The sequence below is a fragment of the Athene noctua genome, chromosome 29 (assembly GCF_965140245.1).
Source record: "Athene noctua chromosome 29, bAthNoc1.hap1.1, whole genome shotgun sequence".
Taxonomy (NCBI): domain Eukaryota; kingdom Metazoa; phylum Chordata; class Aves; order Strigiformes; family Strigidae; genus Athene; species Athene noctua.
This window is the reverse complement of record NC_134065.1, coordinates 2,806,536-2,826,424: the sequence shown is the minus strand read 5'-3', so window position 1 is coordinate 2,826,424 and position 19,889 is coordinate 2,806,536. Positions and strand designations below refer to the sequence as shown.

The following is a 19,889-nucleotide window of genomic DNA, read 5'->3' as shown; positions in this document are numbered from 1 at the left end:
CAGGTTGCTGTGACCAGCAAACTGTCAAGATCTCAGATTATCATGAGATACAGCATCTGTTCTTCCTCCCAATCCCACATCTGCACGAGGTGTGAGCTGAGACGCGTTGGCTCTGCCAGTGAAATTAGTTCTCTTATCTTCTACTACGTTCATCGAGCGATTGCACTTACATGAAAGTGAAATGCAAGTTCACTCTGCTGTGTGTTTGGGCTGTGGCAGATTGCTGATGGCCAGGAGCGGAACAGAACAATGGAAGGCAGTTCAAGAACTGTCTTTTGGTGCTTGCTCTGGTCTATGCTCATAACCATGCAAGTTCAGGCCGGCAGATGACACTCAGCAACGCAAATTTTGCAGTTCCTCCTCTCCAAGTGACAGTCTGGGCAGGCCACTCTGCCAGACAACGGTGCTGTGGAGTGCTGTGTCTTCAAGCATCAATCAAAGTCAGGAGAGTCCATTAATCAGTTAACACACAGTACAGTCATCTATTTATAGTTCACACTCCAGCTCCCACATGTGCCTTTTCTGCCACATAACAAGGCGGAGCAGCTTCATCCAGACATGCTGACAACGTCCACACTGAAGGATGTCTGACCGCACCCTTTCGCCGCAGCGCAAGAGACTGGCTGTTATGGCAGAGGTGCAGCACGACAGGCTGGGAAGAGGATTGACACGATTCTACTGTCCTGTGGGAGATGAAAACAGAAATCTTGAGAAGAGGGCTTCTGTAGTGATCAACACTGTAGTGATGTGATTTGAAAATACCTGATCTGCGTTTAGGGCTCTGCATACCCGCAAAAAATAAATACTGGGGGTTTTTTTGACAGAATCCTGGTGACTCCAAGAATAATCATGGAGACACAAGTATGAGCGTCTCCATGATTTATTTTTTTTTGACAGAATCCTAGCGACTCCATAATAATATGGAGACACGGTATGAAAACAAGACAAAGCCTTCAGACGCATCCTAACAAGAAAGAGGTGTTGCCTGGCTACCTCATTGTAGCCTCATCTCATTTCAGCCAGTTCTACAAGTGAAGTCATACCTCCAAACCCTTTGAAGTTATTACCACATGCTTGAGCCTGTCCAAACCAATTTCTGCAGCGTGAGACTGCGAATTTTTTTTTTTTTTTTTTTTTGCCTGGAATTAGCCTGCTCAAGGATTGTGCCGTCTGTCAGCGCATTGCTGGTGTTCCTAGGAACAGCACCTTCACACGAGGAAGAGCAGAAATGCTGAGCTGAGTCTAAAGTCTGGTCCATCAGAATCCTGGTTGCGTTGCAAGCATAGGGCAGTGTGGACACCTCTTAGTAGCCGTACTAATTGTATGCAAATTGCATCTTTAGAATATTGCATCATTAGAAAAGCCTGGACTGTGCTGCTGTTGAGTAAGCCCGGTATCCACAGTTATCTGTGAGTAGCCTGAAATTTAGGTGTAAAGTTCCCAAGATGGAAAATATTATTTGTCCTGAATGATGTGTTGCTCTGCAGGGAAGACTTATGAATTATTCTTTTGTTTATTTTAACTAGGGTTGCCAAGAATGTAGAGGTATTAATGGGAAAGTTCAAAGAACTCACAGAATTTCAGCAAAGATTTACCATTCAGTTAAAAATTCCTGTTTGTTATTCAAAGGAAAGTTCTACCCACAGATAGTTACATGCTATTTTTAAACAATAAAAAAAAATATCTCATAAACCCGATATAATGGGGATGTAATTAAACTGGAGCCTCGGGCAAGTAGTGAGACACAGGGAAGATCTTCAAAGTTACTCGTGTGTTTAACTTTCTTTGCTGGCATGTAGCAAATACACGCTGTAACCACACCTGTCCTGGAGGAAATTTCAAACTTAGTTGTAAGGGTTACAAAACACGTTTATCCAGCATGAAATTAATTCTGTGCAGAAGGCAGTCATTATGCTCACTCCTGCTTAAAGGGCCTGGTCACCTTCCAACTGGAGGCATTGAAAGAAAGCAAACTGTCATGTTTCACTACGGAGATTGATGCTCACGCAGAATGGTATATAAACAAAAAATTTTGGACAAAAAAATAAAATAAAAAGACAAGAAAGCTCTGAATTTGAATGCACAATAGTTTAATGAGAAAGTCAGAAGTAAGAGATCTTCTTGAGAATGAAAAACACAGGGAAAATATTGCCAGGATCTCATTAAGTCTGTAAGCAAAGAATTGCTACAGGGTTATGCATTCCACATACATTACTCTTTCTTTTTTTTTCATGGCATGGGAAGATTTACACAATTTCATTCCACTTTCAACCAGCCAAAAATCATTGATATAACTCATTCGAGGCCATTATTATCAGGAGCCACTGGAAAGAAGAGTCAGAAAATGAAATTAAATAGTAAGCTTCAGAATTACAGGTGTGATTTTTCAGAGATGCACAGTTCACGCTCCAGGAAAGGAATGCCAGTAACAGGGTTTGTGGAGACACGTCTTCCTCCGTGCTGGGTGATTGCTCCTTGCTTCTTGTTCATGGCACATTTAACATGGTCTGCAGCTCCCAGAACCATAACCACTGGATACATAGGAAGAACATGACCTCCCATAATTATACAAGATCCTAGAGCCATAGGAGCCACTTGGACCCAGGGAACTCACGGACCCAAAACTGCTCCCAATGCTGGATGGTGCTGAGCTGCCCACGATGCTCTCCTGAGGGCAGGAGCTGAGAATGGGTCCTGGGAAGGTCATGACCACAGGTGGTGGGTAGATCACAGCTCTGGAATCGCCACAGGATGTAACACAGGGCTGGTTCCAGGCATTGACGATTGGCTGCGGGCAGGTCACTTCGCAGGGTGCAAGGCAGCGGGAGCTGATCATCTGTCTGCAGTAAGACATCTTCTAGGAATGGAGATAAACCTGAAACGCACAACACCAAGGCGACACGAGGCTGAAAGCTCAGATAGCAATATAGTGGAGATTGCGCTTGGAAGAGAAAGAATAAAAGAGAGCAAGAAGACCAGAAGGAGGCTGAAGATTTCAGTTTTCTATCAGCAGCCGTGTCCCTTTTCTCATCGTCTCATGCCCTCCTCCTCTCCCCTGGAAAAATCTCCGTTTCTTTTTACTCTTAATTATAAACCCAATTTGATACGTAAAAACATTAACAATCCAAGAAATTATCTATGTGAACTCGAGCTATTCTCCTAGCTTTTACCATTTCTCCTTTCCACCATTCCCTTCTGAATCTGCCTTACTGAGACGCTTGGCCCATTCTTTTATAAATAACTGCAGGAAAGAACAGAAACACGGGCTAGCACTTACACAGTAACACCCTGCACGGGTTCTGCACCGCCCGCAATCATTACAATCATTACAAAAGTCGTTGTTATTCCAGCCTCGGGGAAGAAGCAACCGAGGCTGAGAAATGAATTCGTTGCCCAGAGCCATTTGGTGAGGTAACAGAGAGGCAGAGTTAAAATTCAGGCGAGACTGTTGTTAATGAGAGTGTTACTCCCCAGTTTTTCAGATGCTACAGCTGGCACCAGGGCTCCCCAGCATGTTCTTTACACAGATAAAATGAACAACAGACACATCCCGGATTCCCTCCCGCTGGAGTGGGAACGCAGTACCAGTGAGGTTTCCAGTATAACCAGGATTCCTGTGAACGTGGTCCCAGCTGTCCTGCTAAAGATGACCGAGGTGACAGGTGACAGAACTAGGAGCTGCGCATAATTTTGTGGAGTCCTTTAATCATAAGATCACCTGATCACCCGTAAAATCGATTTGCAGCTCCTCTTAATCTCTCTCCTGCCTTACTAAAACCCGTAAAACGAAAGGCTGGGAGTAAAGAAAACTAATAAAGTCCTGACCGTAACAAGAACATAATGTAATGCATGACAGGCTTCAAATTAATCCAGAAATAATTACAAAGAACAGGACAAAACCTTATTGCTCATGGTGGCTTCCTAGTTCAGTTTGAGACTCAGAGTTAAGTTTTCTTGGCAGTCACCATTACAAGTCAATGGGAGCAAAGTAAGACAGAATAAAGGCAGGATGGTCAGGCTCAGAGAAATAGAAAATCATTAGATCTCACTATAAATACATTGGGATATCCTAAACTTGCAACTGCTCTGAAAACTCCTGCCTTATTTACAGCCTGGCACCGAATAAGGAGGAATCAGCTCTTTCTGAAAGAAAGCTTCAAAATGTTTCGCACGTTTCTAAAAATTGCAGTTTTGTTTCAGTTAAAATCCTGCACAGTTACAGCAACACTGTCATAGCAATAGTGTCAGACTTACCCCTTCGCAGCGAAGAGCAAGTCGGGAGAAATGGTTAGAGCGGAGCAGAACGGTGAGTGCTTTTATGCCTTTTCTGAGGCAATCGGGAGGATGTGAAACATTCTTCCTGTATGATGTCCTTACGCATTATCAAACAAAAATTCACGCCACCTGTAACTGCCCCAGATAATGCAATTATTTTGCTCAGCGATGGTGATTACTATCGCGTTCTTGTCATTACTCCGGCAGAGTAATAAAAAAAATTTTCTTTTTCCTTTTCTTGCTTTTCCCTATTTCTCTGATTGCCTCATGGAGCAAAGATTGCTCAGAAGTTTATCCCTAAACACAATATGCTGACGTACCTGAGATACTACCCCACTTTTCCAAGTCATGCTCCAGTAAGGGGGCGTTGTGCAATTTAACCCATCATACCCACACACATTAATCCCTATGACTCTGGTATGAGGCACAGTAGACTCCACAGACACCTTCCTGCTGAGGTCTAGGTTTAAAAAAGGGAAGTGTTTGTTCCTGTCCTTCTGGCCAAGAAACAAACACAAAGCACATGTTCCACTTCAAGCCTCAAAAGTACAGGTGGAATAACCTAAAGAGGGTGCTGCTGTTATCCAGCCCTGGCGGTGGGGGACAGGAGCCTCAGACAATGAGAACTTCATGTCCAACTTTCGTTGTCAGGGACTCCATGGGCTCATTGCTGGAGACCTCGGGGCTCCTGAGTGATGAACGATTCATGGTTTGGGATGAAACGGGTCAGGGAGTGAAGCCATGCATCACCCTAGGAAAACTTTGGGCTGTAATCTTAAAGTGCGGTTTCAGCTGATGCAGAAGATTGTCTGCTTGCTTCAGCAGATTTCTTCCTCAGATCCAGCAGCCCTGTCTTCAGTTATTTACTGATAAATCTATTTTCAAGAGCGTCTATCCATTTTACGTCCCCAAGCTGACATAAATTATGAATGCTTTTTAACCTCAAGATGAGTTCTTTCCCTCTAAAATCCATTCTCTTCTTGAGAATTTAAGGTTGAATGCCTGTTTTTGAGTAACCTTGAGACATCTGTTCTAAAATGTTAATTTTATTCCAGCTTGTCCATTGACATTTGGTAACTGTTGGCAATACTGCAGTGTAATGCTGTACAGATGACCCATGCAAGAAGGCTGAGGAAGCCTCTTTTTGGGGCCATCTTGGGATTTCCCTCAGTGTTGTTTCCAAGCATCGCCTGTGGAGACACCCTTTAAAGCCGCTGATAATTTACAGAATCATCTTGGTTGGAAAAGATCTTGAAGATCATCCAGTCCAACACAATTTATGGTGGAGGCTTCACATCAACATGAAACAGGAATAGAAACAAAGGGAAAAAGATGTTGTAGGGAAACAACCCACACAGTCTGCTCCTCCTGCCCGAACCACACCTGGTTTCACTTTGTCTGGAAGCAGGTGATGACAATGATGGCATATACATACAGACACCTACCAATGAATCACTTAATTCTTGGAGATGCATCCTTCTTCTAACCATCCTGCCCTCCTGAAAGGGCAAAGGCAGTTACGTACTAGTATCAATACTGCTGACACCCCAGACTGCTCCTCTTGACTCATAGTGTTCAGGGTTACAGGCCCGTGCTTTGCTTTTGTAATTTTATGAACCCGCAAAGCAGCATTCGAATGCCATCTTAATGTGTGTTTTGTTTTTTTTTTTTTTCCCAGTTTCATGTGCTTTACCGACTTAAACCGTTCACAGCCTTTTCTGTCAGTTGAAATATGGTACAGTGAAATATTCAGAGACAAGTAGATCTATGAAAAACAAAGTTAGCATGACATATGGACCACGTTTGACGATTCCTCCTATGACGAGTCACAGTACTGCTGTGGCTATGGATCCATTGTACCAGAACAAACATCAAATCTATTTGCTAAACTAGCATAAAATATTTTTTATCTGTATCAGCACACAATTTTATTGTAACACCATCAAAAAAAAAAAAAAAAAAAAAAGTCATTCAAATTTATCCGCAAAAGCTTGCGTTAGTTGATTTTGGATTATTTCTTTACAAGTGTGACTAAAAATTCTTTCTGGCTGGCTTGGATGAACAACACAGTCAAGAGCAGCAAAGGGACACCCTTCGTTTCAGTTTATAATTGAAACCCAAACTCTGCTCAGGATACCGAGGTATTTCTGTGCAATTCTTCCGAGCCCATGGTGGACAGCTTTAGAGTCATCCATCCAAGAGTGCACCTCAAACAGAGTGGGTGGCATTTGTCTCACCTGGTAGCATAGCACACCCACATTTTACAGACATGTCTACTACACCTCAGGAGGAGGCAAACAACAGCACACGAATGGATGAGCCATCTAAGAGAAGGAGAACGCAATGAAAAAGGAGTAACTGCCAACAAGGAAGAGTTGAGCAGCACTTTCTGTTTGAAGAACTGTATTTCTAAATTCTTAAAAAATATTTATGCCTTGGTATGACTGTACTTCAAGCCAAAAACATGACTGCTGTTGGTGTGGATACATGAAGCTCTTGCTGGAATAGCCACAAAACCAAGCTGGCACCATAAAATAAATATTCATAGGGATAACAAGACTCAGCACTGCTCTCTTGTGGCTTAGCTGAGAGGGTGACTCAGGTTGAGTACATCGGGTTATCTCGACACCTCCAGACGAGGGGAATTCACGTCTCTGAGCTGAAGTGTTGGCATACGCTCAGCTTGTTTTGACAACTGTGGTGCCATTTCCAGATCAGAATTACTGATGCATAGCTTGGGATGGCATTGCTATCAAGATGAAAGCGTCATTTGAGGAGGGGGGGTGTGGTTGTTTTTTTTCTGAGATGACACCAAACTGTCGCCAGCTTCCTTGGGAGCAGAGGGGTAGTCAAGTTTCCAGTAGTTCCCTTCTTGAAGGCTTTGACTTTTTAAAAAATCTTAATTAAATATCAGAGCTGCTTGTATAATTCTGATTATATGTCTGTAACAACAGACTCTTTTCTCAGGTATAAGTAGAACACAACCCTAACGGCCTAATTAGGCACAGGATGCCATCTTAACGCCGTCTACTCTTAAAGTACTTCTAGGCTATGTTCCTCTGTGTCCCAAACACATGATTTTGATATTTGGTTCAAAACACAGTGTGCAAGGTTCAGCCAGCTCCTTGCACACAAGTGACAACACGGATATAAAGTGAGGACACAAGTAAAGTGGATATATTTGTTTGACTGTAAAAATAGATCTATTCTAACCCTAGCAACAACACTCCTCATACGGACTCTCTGAGTCCCGCAGCACACATACTTCCCAGTGCAAAGACATTTTTTGGATGGAATTAACAACGTAAGACGCTGATTCTGGTTCCAGCTGCTGGGAAGGAGGAATTATGCATTGCACAGGACATATCCTGGCCCTATGCATATAGGTGTATTTATAATCATCAACTAATAAAAGAATGGAAGGGAGAGAGATGGGAAGAAAGGCTCAAATTAAAAAAAAAAAAAAAAGAGAATGCTAATATTAAGATGCAGCATGATTTTTATTAGGAGCAAGAAATGGCATTTACACTGACAACAAACCAAAAGGAATTGAAGGAATATTTCCAGTTTCTCAGACGTGATTACAAGCAATTTGTTAACACAGAATGAATGTTTCACACAGGGCACTCTTTCTTCCCCCCAGCAAATCTAATTTTGCCAACCAAGTTCTGCTTTGCAGCATGCAGGAAGGTTTTCTTGAGCACAAAAGCCTAACACATGCAAAGCAAATTCCCAGACACAAATTTTGTTACATCTTCTATGTTGAACATTAAAAAAAAAAAAAAAAAAGAAAAAAAAAGGAAAGAAAGCCAGTACACAGAGAGGCTAAATCACAAAAATGACCCAATTTCTCATCCATACTGTCAGAATAGAAAACACACATTTTGAGAAAACAGTGCAGGTTTACAGCAGCAACATCACAAGCGAAGAGATCATAAAGACAAGCGGAAGAGTGGTTTCCATGGGTGCTGAGCAGCACCCATAGGTCCCAGTGGATTAGCTGGGAATCATGGGTGCCTGAGGCTTTGGAGAGCTCCAGTTGCATGTCCAGGTCTTGCCGTCAGTTCCCCCGCTGTTTCTCCTGCCATCCACAACTTCTGCCATGCTTAGCAGGGCCCACAGCCCCCATAGCGCTGCCTCCAGTGTCGGCTGAAAGAGGAGGAGGAGGAGGAGGAGGAGGACAAGGAGCCCCCGTAGATAAGGGAGCCCTGCAGGCCCCGGGGACGGGCCAGCCCCAGTGGGGACGAGGAGCCCACGATGCTCTCCTGAGGGCAGGAGCTGAGGATGGGGCCTGGGAAGGTGATGACCACGGGCGGTGGGTAGACCACAGCCCGGGAGTCCCCGCAGGACGTGACGCAGGGCTGGCTCCAGGCGTCGGCGATGGGCTGCGGGCAGGTCACCTCGCAGGGTGAGGAGCAGCGGGAGCTGAGCTGCTGGCTGCAGGACATCCTTGGGGCAGGGAGCTGGACCTGCAACACACCGGGGAGCCTGACTCAACCCACTGCTCGCGAGGTGCCACACAGACCACCCTGCTCTGCCTCGCCAGCAGCAGGGAGGGCTCAGGACGTGCCATACAGAGTTGCTCTGCTAAGGTTTGCGTGTTTTTTTCTTTCTCTTTTTCCTCCCCCTCCCCTGCCCTCCCTCCTCCCTCCCAGGCTCTCCGCACGCTGAGCGCTGCCCAAACCAGCTGAGAAGCTTTGCCCTGGTGCACCAGTCAGCTCACCCTGAGCTCAAGGGTAAAAGCACGTGGACTGAGCCCCATCTTGGCTGAGCCCCCTCTTGGCTGAGCCCCTCTGAACCATGGTAGCAGCTGCTGTGTAGCTTGCACAGATCTGCAGTTGCCCTGTTTGCCCGTGAGAATATCAAGGAAAAATCTCTTCATGCAAAGCTACGTACTGACACCACTGCAGTTCAGACTGCGCGTGCAGGAGTCGGTTAAAAACAACACGAACCCACTGCGCCTAAAGGTAAAAGATATAATAAAGGGATCAGACTTACTCGGATCAATGAAGAGGAGAAGCGAGGACGGGTGATCTGAGGACTTTTAAACCAGGAGCCCTTATATACTATCTCCTGGATTGCCTGGGGGGGTTGAGACATCCTTTGTGTTTCAGGTTTATTTTGTTACAAATCACAACAATGCGCATCACTCCCCAGGTTTCTGTGATTGTTTTATTCACCTCTGGATAATTATCAGTTTCTTCCAACACCCTCTTGTTTCTTCCTTAAACTTTTTGAAGCAGTTTCACTTCCTGCAGCGTTTTGCTGATTTTACCAATGTGACAAGAGCGTTGGAAAACGACCTTATTTACACAATTGCTCCACATAGCCAGTAGTTTTCAAGCACTCCTCAGGATCACAAGTAGGGCAATGCACTGTGGGCTGATTTTCTTCTCTAAGTCTCTGCTGATGTTGAGCTGAATCACTGTAGGGCTTAAACTTGGAATAAAGATGGGAGATTTACTCTATCATGTGCCTCGTTCCTCATCCCAGATGCAGTAGACTATGGCATAGAGGTGATTTGTTTGGGAACTCTTGCAGATCTTCTGTATTTTCTTCTGCCTCTGAACAATAAACCACAACTACACGTTCCCTCCCATGTCCATCTGAAGCCTTTGCACCACAGCCCTGATTTATGGGGGCTAGCACATCCTTCTTACTACAGCGGTATTATGACCCTGTGTCTCATGTGATCAAAATCCTTCAATAACTATTAAAATAGTGAGGTGGTTTGGTTTTTGTTTGTTTGTGGTTTTTTTTAAGTTGGTTTTTTTTTTTTTTTTTTTTTACTTGGATTGAAAATAATAGAGCAAGACAATCCTTTAAGGCCACACAGGGAGTGAGATGCCTTACCCTGTGTTATTGGAGACCTGAGGTTGGGGTCTGGCCCTGCGTGCTTCCTTTTGTTACCAAGGTCCCTACAGAAAAGCAGACCCCGGGGACAGTGGCTGAAAGCAGAAGGACCTGAACATGAAACTCTTAAGTCCTATGGGACATGGTTGCAATGAGCATCTTGCTTGGGTGTTTGTAATGTCCTCAGTCATTCAGTGTCTCAACACTGACCTGCAGCAGGACAGGAAAGGGATTAAAAATCTTGCATATTCCTTGATATTCGCAGAGAAAATTTAATAATGGTCCCCAAGAAAGTAATAATATATCCAGAGTTAAAACATTATAAAGAACATAGAGTATGGAAAGAACTTTGTAAACAGAAGCTTCAGTATCTGTAAGAAAAAAAAAAAAAAAAAAGGCATATTTAGACATAATAGGCATAAATAGCAAAGCTGGGGGAGTCGCCTGAGTGATTTCTGAAAAGGAAGAACCTGGGAGACACTGAGGAAAACCTGGGCTGAGTAATACTTGCTAACAGTGAGGAAACTATTTGCATGAATGAGGAGTTGAGGAGTGCCGTGTGATCTGCGTGTTTGGGAGCTAATTAAGATCTTGTTCACGAGGTATCATAGACCAGTGGGCAGCCCAAGAAACAGTATAAAAAGGGCTCAGAGCACTGATAGCCTCAGAAGACTCCTCCTCACTTCTTCTCTTTGGTGTCTTGAGTAAGTTTGACCCCACTTAATCTTTCTGACTTAAAGCATCGTGCTTGAGTAGGTTGAACTGAATTTTTCAGAAATATTCTGCTTGTCTTGCTCACGCCTCTTTTTCCTTGAAAACTTTCTCCTTTCTCAGGCTTGGCTGTATGGAGTGGGTTTTGCTGCAAAACTTGGTGATGGGAAAACTCCGGCTTGTTTGCCACAGGTCCCTTTGGGGATGGCCAGCTTGGGCAGCCCTCAGCGTGTGGAGAGCCTGGGAGGGAGGAGGGAGGGCAGGGGAGGGGGAGGAAAAAGAGAAAGAAAAAACCACGCAAACCTTAGCAGAGCAACTCTGTATGGCACGTCCTGAGCCCTCCCTGCTGCTGGCGAGGCAGAGCAGGGTGGTCTGTGTGGCACCTCGCGAGCAGTGGGCTGAGTCAGGCTCCCCGGTGTGTTGCAGGTCCAGCTCCCTGCCCCAAGGATGTCCTGCAGCCAGCAGCTCAGCTCCCGCTGCTCCTCACCCTGCGAGGTGACCTGCCCGCAGCCCATCGCCGACGCCTGGAGCCAGCCCTGCGTCACGTCCTGCGGGGACTCCCGGGCTGTGGTCTACCCACCGCCCGTGGTCATCACCTTCCCAGGCCCCATCCTCAGCTCCTGCCCTCAGGAGAGCATCGTGGGCTCCTCGTCCCCACTGGGGCTGGCCCGTCCCCGGGGCCTGCAGGGCTCCCTTATCTACGGGGGCTCCTTGTCCTCCTCCTCCTCCTCCTCCTCCTCCTCTTTCAGCCGACACTGGAGGCAGCGCTATGGGGGCTGTGGGCCCTGCTAAGCATGGCAGAAGTTGTGGATGGCAGGAGAAACAGCGGGGGAACTGACGGCAAGACCTGGACATGCAACTGGAGCTCTCCAAAGCCTCAGGCACCCACGATTCCCAGCTAATCCACTGGGACCTATGGGTGCTGCTCAGCACCCATGGAAACCACTCTTCCGCTTGCCCTTCTTATACTCTATTTGATTTTAATGTCAGTTTTATCAAACTGTGTCTTTTCCACTTTTAGAAAATTAGCAGCTGTGCAATATCTGTTTCTCACTGTTAGAACACAAAAGCGCTACCATCACTGCAAAGTGGTCTCTGTATGTTTTCAGCAATTTGGGGCCATGGTTTTTTTTCTTTGCTATTGTTTTACTTTGAAACTTATATGTCTAGTAGGAAAGATCTATAAATGTCACCTCACACTGTGATTTGTCCAGTCCGTTTGAAACTTGATCCAAGACAGAAGAACAACGTGCTGAAAAGAAACCAGTTTCATGCAGATTATTATGTTGGCCCTTTTTTAAAAAACACTGATGTCCACCTTGTATTTTTTCTTTCCTTTCTTAACACGTACACCTCTTGTCCCAATAAACACGTATGATTGCATCCAAATAACATCCGTCTGTTCGCTTTCGTCTTTCTCTTGGGGTAATTCAGCCTCCGCAAACCAGCTGACCTAAACCATCCCCTTATCTTCGAGATCTGTAGATGAGTGTTATCCTCTTACAGACAGTGTTTATATAATGCCCATGGATTCATTTATCAGGAAACTCTGCTTACAACATGCAGAGCTTGCCTGCGTGTTTGATTTAATCTTTACAAGGAACCAGGTGTGAGAACTGCCCAACCCTCAGACAAAATTTTCGAGGCTGGAATGAAGTACTAAACAGCCACTCCAAATGTGTTTTAATAGTTCATCCCTACTTCCCCTACCTTTCTGTGAGTTTTTACCAAAACTTTTGTGGTTCCATGCACCATAAAATAAAGGGAGTATTAGATTGTGCTAGAATTCTATATAACATAGAGAAGTAAAGAGAGAATATTGGGGAGCGCACAGCAGCAGAGGGAACATCCCAGAGACGTTCAGAGACAGAAAATCAGCTCGTGATGAAACCCCAGTCTGAGATACAGGCACTTGAATCTGCTTTTCTACTCTGTACTTTCATATCTAACTTTCTAGGATCATAAAACTGCCTCAGCTAGGACCATAAATGCCCACGAGTGGCCATCTTTTACTAGCTTAACTTCTTATTACCGCACAAAGTAAAGGAGCCTCCTGGCAGAAACCCAAAAAAACAGGGAAGCAGAAATTTGAGCCTTTAGAACTTCAGCAGAGTCCTATTTTATAAAGAAACCTAGATGCTTAGAAAAAGACTGCAGTAAAGGAAAACAGATCTAGAGAGCTCTCAATAAATAGGGAGCGGTGATCCGGCAGTGCTCAGAGTACAGCTGGAAGCAATAAAAAATTGCTTCAAGGTAAATAGAGCAATTAGCCGTGTAGTGCCTCAGCTGCTGCTCACGGTTCCATTAACTCTGTTTAGCAGCGTACTGCCTAGCACCTAGTTTTTCTTGTCAGCACCTCCCTGGAATTTCAGATCTGGACTATTGAAGAACGTTTTAAGAATAAGGAAAGGGGGAAGACTGAATGTGCAATGATGACACAGCCAGTGATGTTTTCCTGTGGAAGCTGGATGCTACCTGTGCCGTATGCTACGGCAGGTGTGCTTGGCAAGCTGTGACTTTCCAGTTAAGTATCCTACACTCTCTTGTTATACTTCTTGTACGCGTGTGTCTGGGCATGAAAATAATGGTAAGGGTCCCTTCCATCCCCTCTATTCTTTTCTGTCTCCAGTAATTTTCTGGCAGTGCAGACTGGTGCAGTCCGAGGTCTAAAGCGGGTGTAAAATATTGGAAAACTCACTGCTGAGCCAAAGACTAATGTAGTGGGTTTGACCAGTTAAGGTCTTCGCTCCCCTCCCACTACAGGGCTTAACTAGGATGGAAGAACCAACACTCTGCAGAGGAGAATCTCTCAATTGTGTTAACAGACGGAAAACAAAACCAGAATGCTAAAATTATGATGCTGCGTGATTTATTTTTTTTTTTTTAATGGGTGACAGAAGAAGAAACTTTACAAAAGCAAAACACGATCACATGGATAAATGAGGAATTTGAGGTTTTTACAAATGAAGTTTCTTGTTTCAGGAAGCTTCATTTCAAGTAGGATGTTCTTTTTTTCTTTTGTAGCTGTAAGTTTGATGGCGCAGTCCAGTTTTCATTCATTAGCGTAACTCTTGACTGACGTCAGGCGACGTTAAATGGGAGAAATCACAGCATACAGACTTTTCCATTATGCTTCTTGTATAATCTTATTAGGTTGAATGTAGAAGGAGTATTAATGCATTTGAAAATTTGGACCGTAAGAAGACTAGAAGAATGCGTATCTAGGAAAGGAGAAGTACATACGCAGGTACAAGCACAAATTCAGTGTAAAGTGTTAGCAAGGATCAGCCTTTTTATGTCAGCATCTCAAAACCCATCTTACTCCTGAGTTTGGATCTTGCACTCGGTATCCTGACTGCTCTTGGTGCAACTATACTCCTGCTGGGAAGGGCAGGGCTCACACCTCCTAGAGCGATAACCGCTGAACCTCTGAGAATAATAAGGGTACGAGAACTTGCTTTCCTGTGATCTCCCATAAGCAAAAGAGCCTCTGTAGCCATAAGATCCCCCATAGCCAAGTGAGCTCCCAATAGCAGCTGGTGCCGAGGATCCCACTACACTTTCCTGAGGGCAGGAGCTGAGAATTGGCCCAGGAAACGTGATGACAACAGGGGGTGGGTAGACCACTGCCCTGGAGTCACCACATGACGTGACACAGGGCTCATTCCAGGCGTCGGCGATGGGCTGGGGGCAGGTCACCTCACACGGGGTGGAGCACTGGTAGGTGCACAGCTGTCTGTAGGACATTGTTCTGCAGTGGAAGTGGAGCTGAAACACAGAAAGACGGAGACTCTATAAAGCAATTTAATGGTTGGTTAGATTTATGGGAGATTTATGTTCAGGCAGTCCAGCATAATTCATGAGGAAACTTGAGTAGCTCTCTGAACAGAGGTGGCGTGACTTCATAGCTCCTGTCTCTCTCTTCTACCTTTTAGTCACGCTATTTGAGTTACCTTTATCTTCTGTGCTTGCCAAACTCTCAACGTTTCCTAACCTTCCTATGGACATCAACCAACCTACATTTTTGACGTGTCTACACATAATGTGCCAGAACATATCCCAGAGGGCTCCATCGTAAGCAGCGCTTGCTTCAGTAGGAGCTCCGCAGCTGCAGTTCAGGGTTATTCCTATACTGGCTTTCAGAATGAAAAATCACGAACCCTTGAAGCACTTAGCAAGGACTGCAGGAGTCCCTCGAGAAGCTGGATAATGCCAGCCCCAAGCTCTTTGCAGGATCGGTGAGCTGTTTTAACAGGGACTGGCCAAGTCTACCGTGGTAGACATCGATGTAGGAGTCAGAGTTATCACGAAAATAACATATCGACAAGGCACAAAGAATTAAAAACTTACTCAGGTCCCAGAGGAGAAGTCAGGAGAGGCTGTTGGGAGCGATGTGAGCCGGGTATGCTTTTATACTGCTGCTCAGATAGCCCGGAGGAGCTGAGCCACCCTTTGCACATGAAGTTTGATTAGATTCAAACCAGAAGCGATTACACGCAATGCCTCACAGCGTATAATCATTTGGCTCACTGTTTGCAGTTATTAGGCAATTCCCAGGTTTCCTTTACACCTCGCTACGTCATCCCGCTCTAAAACTTTTTGATCATGTCCAGATGCATCAGATTTCAGCTTCTCTGAAACAATCCTCAGGCTTTACCCTTCTGCAGGAATGAGAGGTAGTTCAGTGAAGTTAAAACTATCTGGTTGACAACTGTGTTAGATTTTCTATCTTTTATACTTTACAAACCACTTGTATATGGGGGAGAGACTGTAAATATTAACTTTGAAGCTCCAGGGTGCGAGTCTACTTATTTTGCCTGCTTCATATCTCTGCTTCAGCTGCTCAGGCAGGCTCTGATGTGCTGGCACTGACAAGTCGGCAAATCTGTGCAATTCACTGTAAAGCAGAAAATGAGCTTTTAGTTAATGCGTAGTAGAAATGCTGCTGACTTTAAATTGCACTCCAGGCCTGTACGCATTTCTTGTACAGACCTTGTCACCCCAACAGACAGAGCAAAGGGGAATTTATGGTCTGAAAGGTCTCAGACTAAGAGCTGCTGTTTATTCCCCTCATTTTTATTTTTTTTTCTTTTCCTCATCTTTGATTTACAGTAAACTCTGTGTGTACTCTGGAACAAACCTATTTCCAAATTTAGGTGTAAGACCCTCATCTGCTCGAACTGAGTATGACCCCTCCCAACTCATCTCAGTTGATGTCATGCTCTCTGTAATGATTTCAGCAATGTTTCCCGGTAACTTTGCATCTCGCTGTCTCTCAGTGTATGTCTTCACTCCAAGACTCAATATTTGTATTTTCAGAGTTGTATTGGCCCCGAGCAGCCTTGCTTTCAGAGCCTGTGGCAGAGCGTGCTTTTCAGGAGGGAATCAGAATTTGTACAAGATGTCTCAACTGAGTCATAAAAATCGACGCTCATTCTCGAGGGTGTCTTTAAGAAGCATCATGGTCCTGAGGAACTGATAAATGCTTTAGCCCTCCATTTTCCCTGTACTCCACACAGTACGTAGAGGGGAAACTCCATCTTTTTGTGTTTATTATCACTGCCCTCTAACAGGATTCTCCAGGGCAAGACTTTGAGCAGCAGCGACCCGATGGCCATCAACACAGCCATCAGTCAGATTGACAGCGGTCAGTTATCGAGGGGGACACAAAGGATTTGACTTGCAGACTCTCAGCAAATAACGAATTACAGCAATAAATTCCATTCTTGTGGCATCGTGGACCACGAAGCCAGGTGCCTAATACTACTTAGGATGTAAAAGGCAAAAAAAAAAAATTCTAAACAAAGAAGTTTCATTCATTCCCACCCAAAACCAACAAAGGGAGTGGATTGATACCAGGAAGGACCTGGTCATTGAAGTTTTGGAAGGAGATGAACCCTGAGATGCAGCATTGTGTAACAATATGATGAAGCAGGGAACACCGTAGTAATTAGGATAAGTCAGAAAATTTTTTGCATCATCCAGATGAGCTGAATATGCAACAAATATCTGGTAAAGAAGCAGATCTTCATGAGCAAGGTTGCTTTGTATACACAAGGAGTTTAAAAAAAAAAAAAAAATGTGGAAAATAGTGCTCGACTGTCAAATCTTTTCCAGGCGCTCCTCTCGCTGTATGATCCCTGTTAACTCGGCTAAGATTAAATTTATTCAATAGTTTCCTAAACATTGAAACGCGGGTAGAAGAGCAGATTTAATTGTGAATTGTATATTCTGCTAATACCATGATTAGTGTAAAAGTATGACATGAGACTGTGTCCAGAGAAGCCTTTTCTGCCTTTTCAACTTGAATCGGTCTGTGAAAACTTGTTTATATATTACTAGACAAGCATCTCTATGACAGTAGAAGAATGCTTGGGGTACCCCATTGCTCTTATTTTCATGTGGGTTAATCTTTGTACATAATCTTTAAAGAGTTTCATAATTCCTAAATCTGAAAGCATTTTGCTGTAGGTGACCTTAGTTTTTTACTTTCAGCTTTGGTATATGGCTGTGAGTATCCTCAGCAGACTTTACCAATTAACTGAAAACTGAATTTTCTACATGTGCAGAGGAGGAAGGGTTGTCTTAACATCACCAGACTTTTTGTTTAACGTTTTGTTTAAAATCCGTATTCTGGTCAGAAGAATCAGAGTCAATTCAGGTGTGTTAGGTGGGCATAAAGAGTTTGTAAATATTTAGGGGCTTCCTGGGGGAAAAAAGAAAATGTCAGAGACATCAGAGATGAGATGCCTGACCTGGGCCATAGACCGGTAACAGCTCCACTTGCAGACCTTTAGCTGATGCTGAGAGATGAACAAGGAAAAATCTATCAAAATGGGCACCTAAGCACAATTTCTCCAGAGGTTTCATGGCTAAGGATGACACAGCAGGAAATATTATTTACATCTTCAAAGTGGAGAGTGGCTCAGCTGCACTGAGTAAATCTAAGCAGGGAGCCAGTAGCCACAGTCCTGTCCCTGCCCTCTCTTGAGCTGTAGTTTTGTGAACTGGCGGGAGAAAAAAAAAAAAAAAAAATATATAATCCTGCACAAATACCCCATGTTCACTGTTTATTTTTCTTAATCCCAGCGTGTTTTCCTTGCACTGATTTCATCAAAATATTTGAAGGAAATGCTGATAGAAAAATAATCGGTGAAGAACAAAATGAATATCGAATTAGCACAAGGCAGGAAGGGGATGGAGGCTCAGACTGCTGAGATTTTGAATGGTCGGCTTTGTTCTTTTCTTACTTTTGACTTTATCCTGAAATAATTTCTTGCTCTCAAGTGATCCTTGCGGATTTAGTGGTGACAGATCATCTCCCATGAGTGAGGCCTGGTGCATGCAATGCTTAGCTGCGTCAGTAGCTTCTCCTCGTCCCTTGTGACCCTTCTGTAAAACTGTACGACCTGCTGTATTTCCTTTCACGTTTATTTTACTTATTCCAGACGGAGACAAGATTTCTGCCTTTCCTCTGGCGTCTGAGGGCAGGACCTGCTACTGAAAGTAAAACCCACCCAAATTCTAACTGTAACGATGGCAGGAATAGGCACACCTTCCCAGGTCTTCCTCTGAATCAGAAACTGATGTGAAGAAAAACACTTTGCCCTGATGTCTCAATTGCCTTTCCCATAACAACCACCTAGACCGCAGGGGTGTTGTGAAAATGTTGTCTTTTAAAGGGAGAGCTGCATTCCTAACCACGTAGTCTCCGGCCAGGTGAAGCCACACCTGCACCCGCCCGGCGGCTGGCTTTGTGCAGGGCGAGGTCCCAACGTGCCTGGGCTCAGAGCACTTCCCAGTGGGATTTGTTGCATGGCTGGTGTCCAAAGGACAGACAGAGGTCCATCCCACTTGACTATGTTTTGCTCCCCATCACAGTGGCACCCAGGATAGTGTCCTGGGTGTGTTTGGACCTGTGTGCTCCAGGACTCTTCGGAGATGGACAAACATCACCCATGGGATAGGATGTGAGGGGAACAATACGTCTGACAAAACCTGGCTTGGGAAGATGCTGGCGTTTTACCACTGTATCCGTGATCTGTGCAGTGCGCTGTGCCCGGCATTGGGTCTCCAAGGCCATACTGTGTGCTGACCCTTCTCAGTTTTGTGTTAGCTGGTAAGCATGGCAATAATGTGGTTAGTTAAGCCCAGCTATGCCAGGGGGTTCAGCATTTTCAAGACTGCACGAGTCAAACCATCAGATATTCTGACAGTCACTTTGGAGGAGGAAAACGTCGGGTTTACTGTCTCAGGATACTTTGATTTCTCTGTTCAGGGGAAAACACCTCTGTGAACTTGCCGTGTCAAGAAGTGAATAGAGTCTTTTGCTGCACACTAAATCCTGAAGTATGCCCGTGCCTTCCAGATTCTCCTTGCCCTTAAATTTTTAGTAGCTCTGCCTGACCCTCGCTTCCTTTCCTTTCCCATGTCCTTCTGGGATGTGCTGGGAGAAACGAAATGGTGGCCTGGATGTAATTGTTGCCGGGATGGCTAAGGAAGGGCTCCACAGTTACCTCACTTGTGAATTTGGGGCTCACCATTTACCTTTCATTTACACCAGCAGAATGCAGAAAACAAGGTAATGTTCACCATGCCTGCCTGCATCAGATTTTCTTTTGAATCCCAAGGTTATCAAACACAGTGAAAACATAGTATTTGTATAACAACCGTGGCTGTGAAACATTTAGGCTGTATATCAAGGTCTGGGATTTCCTTTCAACACCTTAATACAGGAGACTAGTCATTGACAATTATTATAATATCAGTGGGCTGTAGACTTAGAAATCATACAAATAAAACAGAAAACATGATTTCGTGATGCTGAAAGGGTTTTATTGGAACGGACAAATGGGATTTATCAAACCACAGCCATACTGCAGGGAACAAATACAGAGGAATTAAGTTAAATTTACATGAAAGCAAAGTCAAAAGGGATTGAAGCACAGAGCCAGGATACTTTGAGCAAAGATCTAATATAAATAGGAAAGAGTGTGGGCTTGTTTCTCGGGATGGATGAGTGTGCCCAGCTCCCGAGGACTCTCACCGCC

The 19,889-nt window shown here is 44.5% G+C and overlaps 3 protein-coding genes across 3 annotated transcripts; 1 reads left to right on the top strand and 2 right to left on the bottom strand.

Annotated features, from left to right (window-relative positions):
* Nucleotides 1-2,497: 2,497 nt before the first annotated feature.
* LOC141971770 (feather keratin 4-like) lies at nt 2,498-2,854 on the bottom strand. The gene has a single exon (XM_074929343.1). It carries the CDS (start codon nt 2,852-2,854, stop codon nt 2,498-2,500), a length of 357 nt encoding a protein of 118 aa, XP_074785444.1.
* A 5,527-nt stretch (nt 2,855-8,381) lies between these two features.
* LOC141971448 (feather keratin B-4-like) lies at nt 8,382-8,723 on the bottom strand. Its single transcript, XM_074928787.1, has one exon. The coding sequence runs from the start codon at nt 8,721-8,723 to the stop codon at nt 8,382-8,384; it is 342 nt and encodes a 113-aa protein (XP_074784888.1).
* Nucleotides 8,724-11,286: 2,563 nt separating this feature from the next.
* On the top strand, nt 11,287-11,631 carry LOC141971447 (feather keratin-like). The gene has a single exon (XM_074928786.1). The coding sequence runs from the start codon at nt 11,287-11,289 to the stop codon at nt 11,629-11,631; it is 345 nt and encodes a 114-aa protein (XP_074784887.1).
* The last annotated feature ends 8,258 nt before the right edge of the window (nt 11,632-19,889 follow it).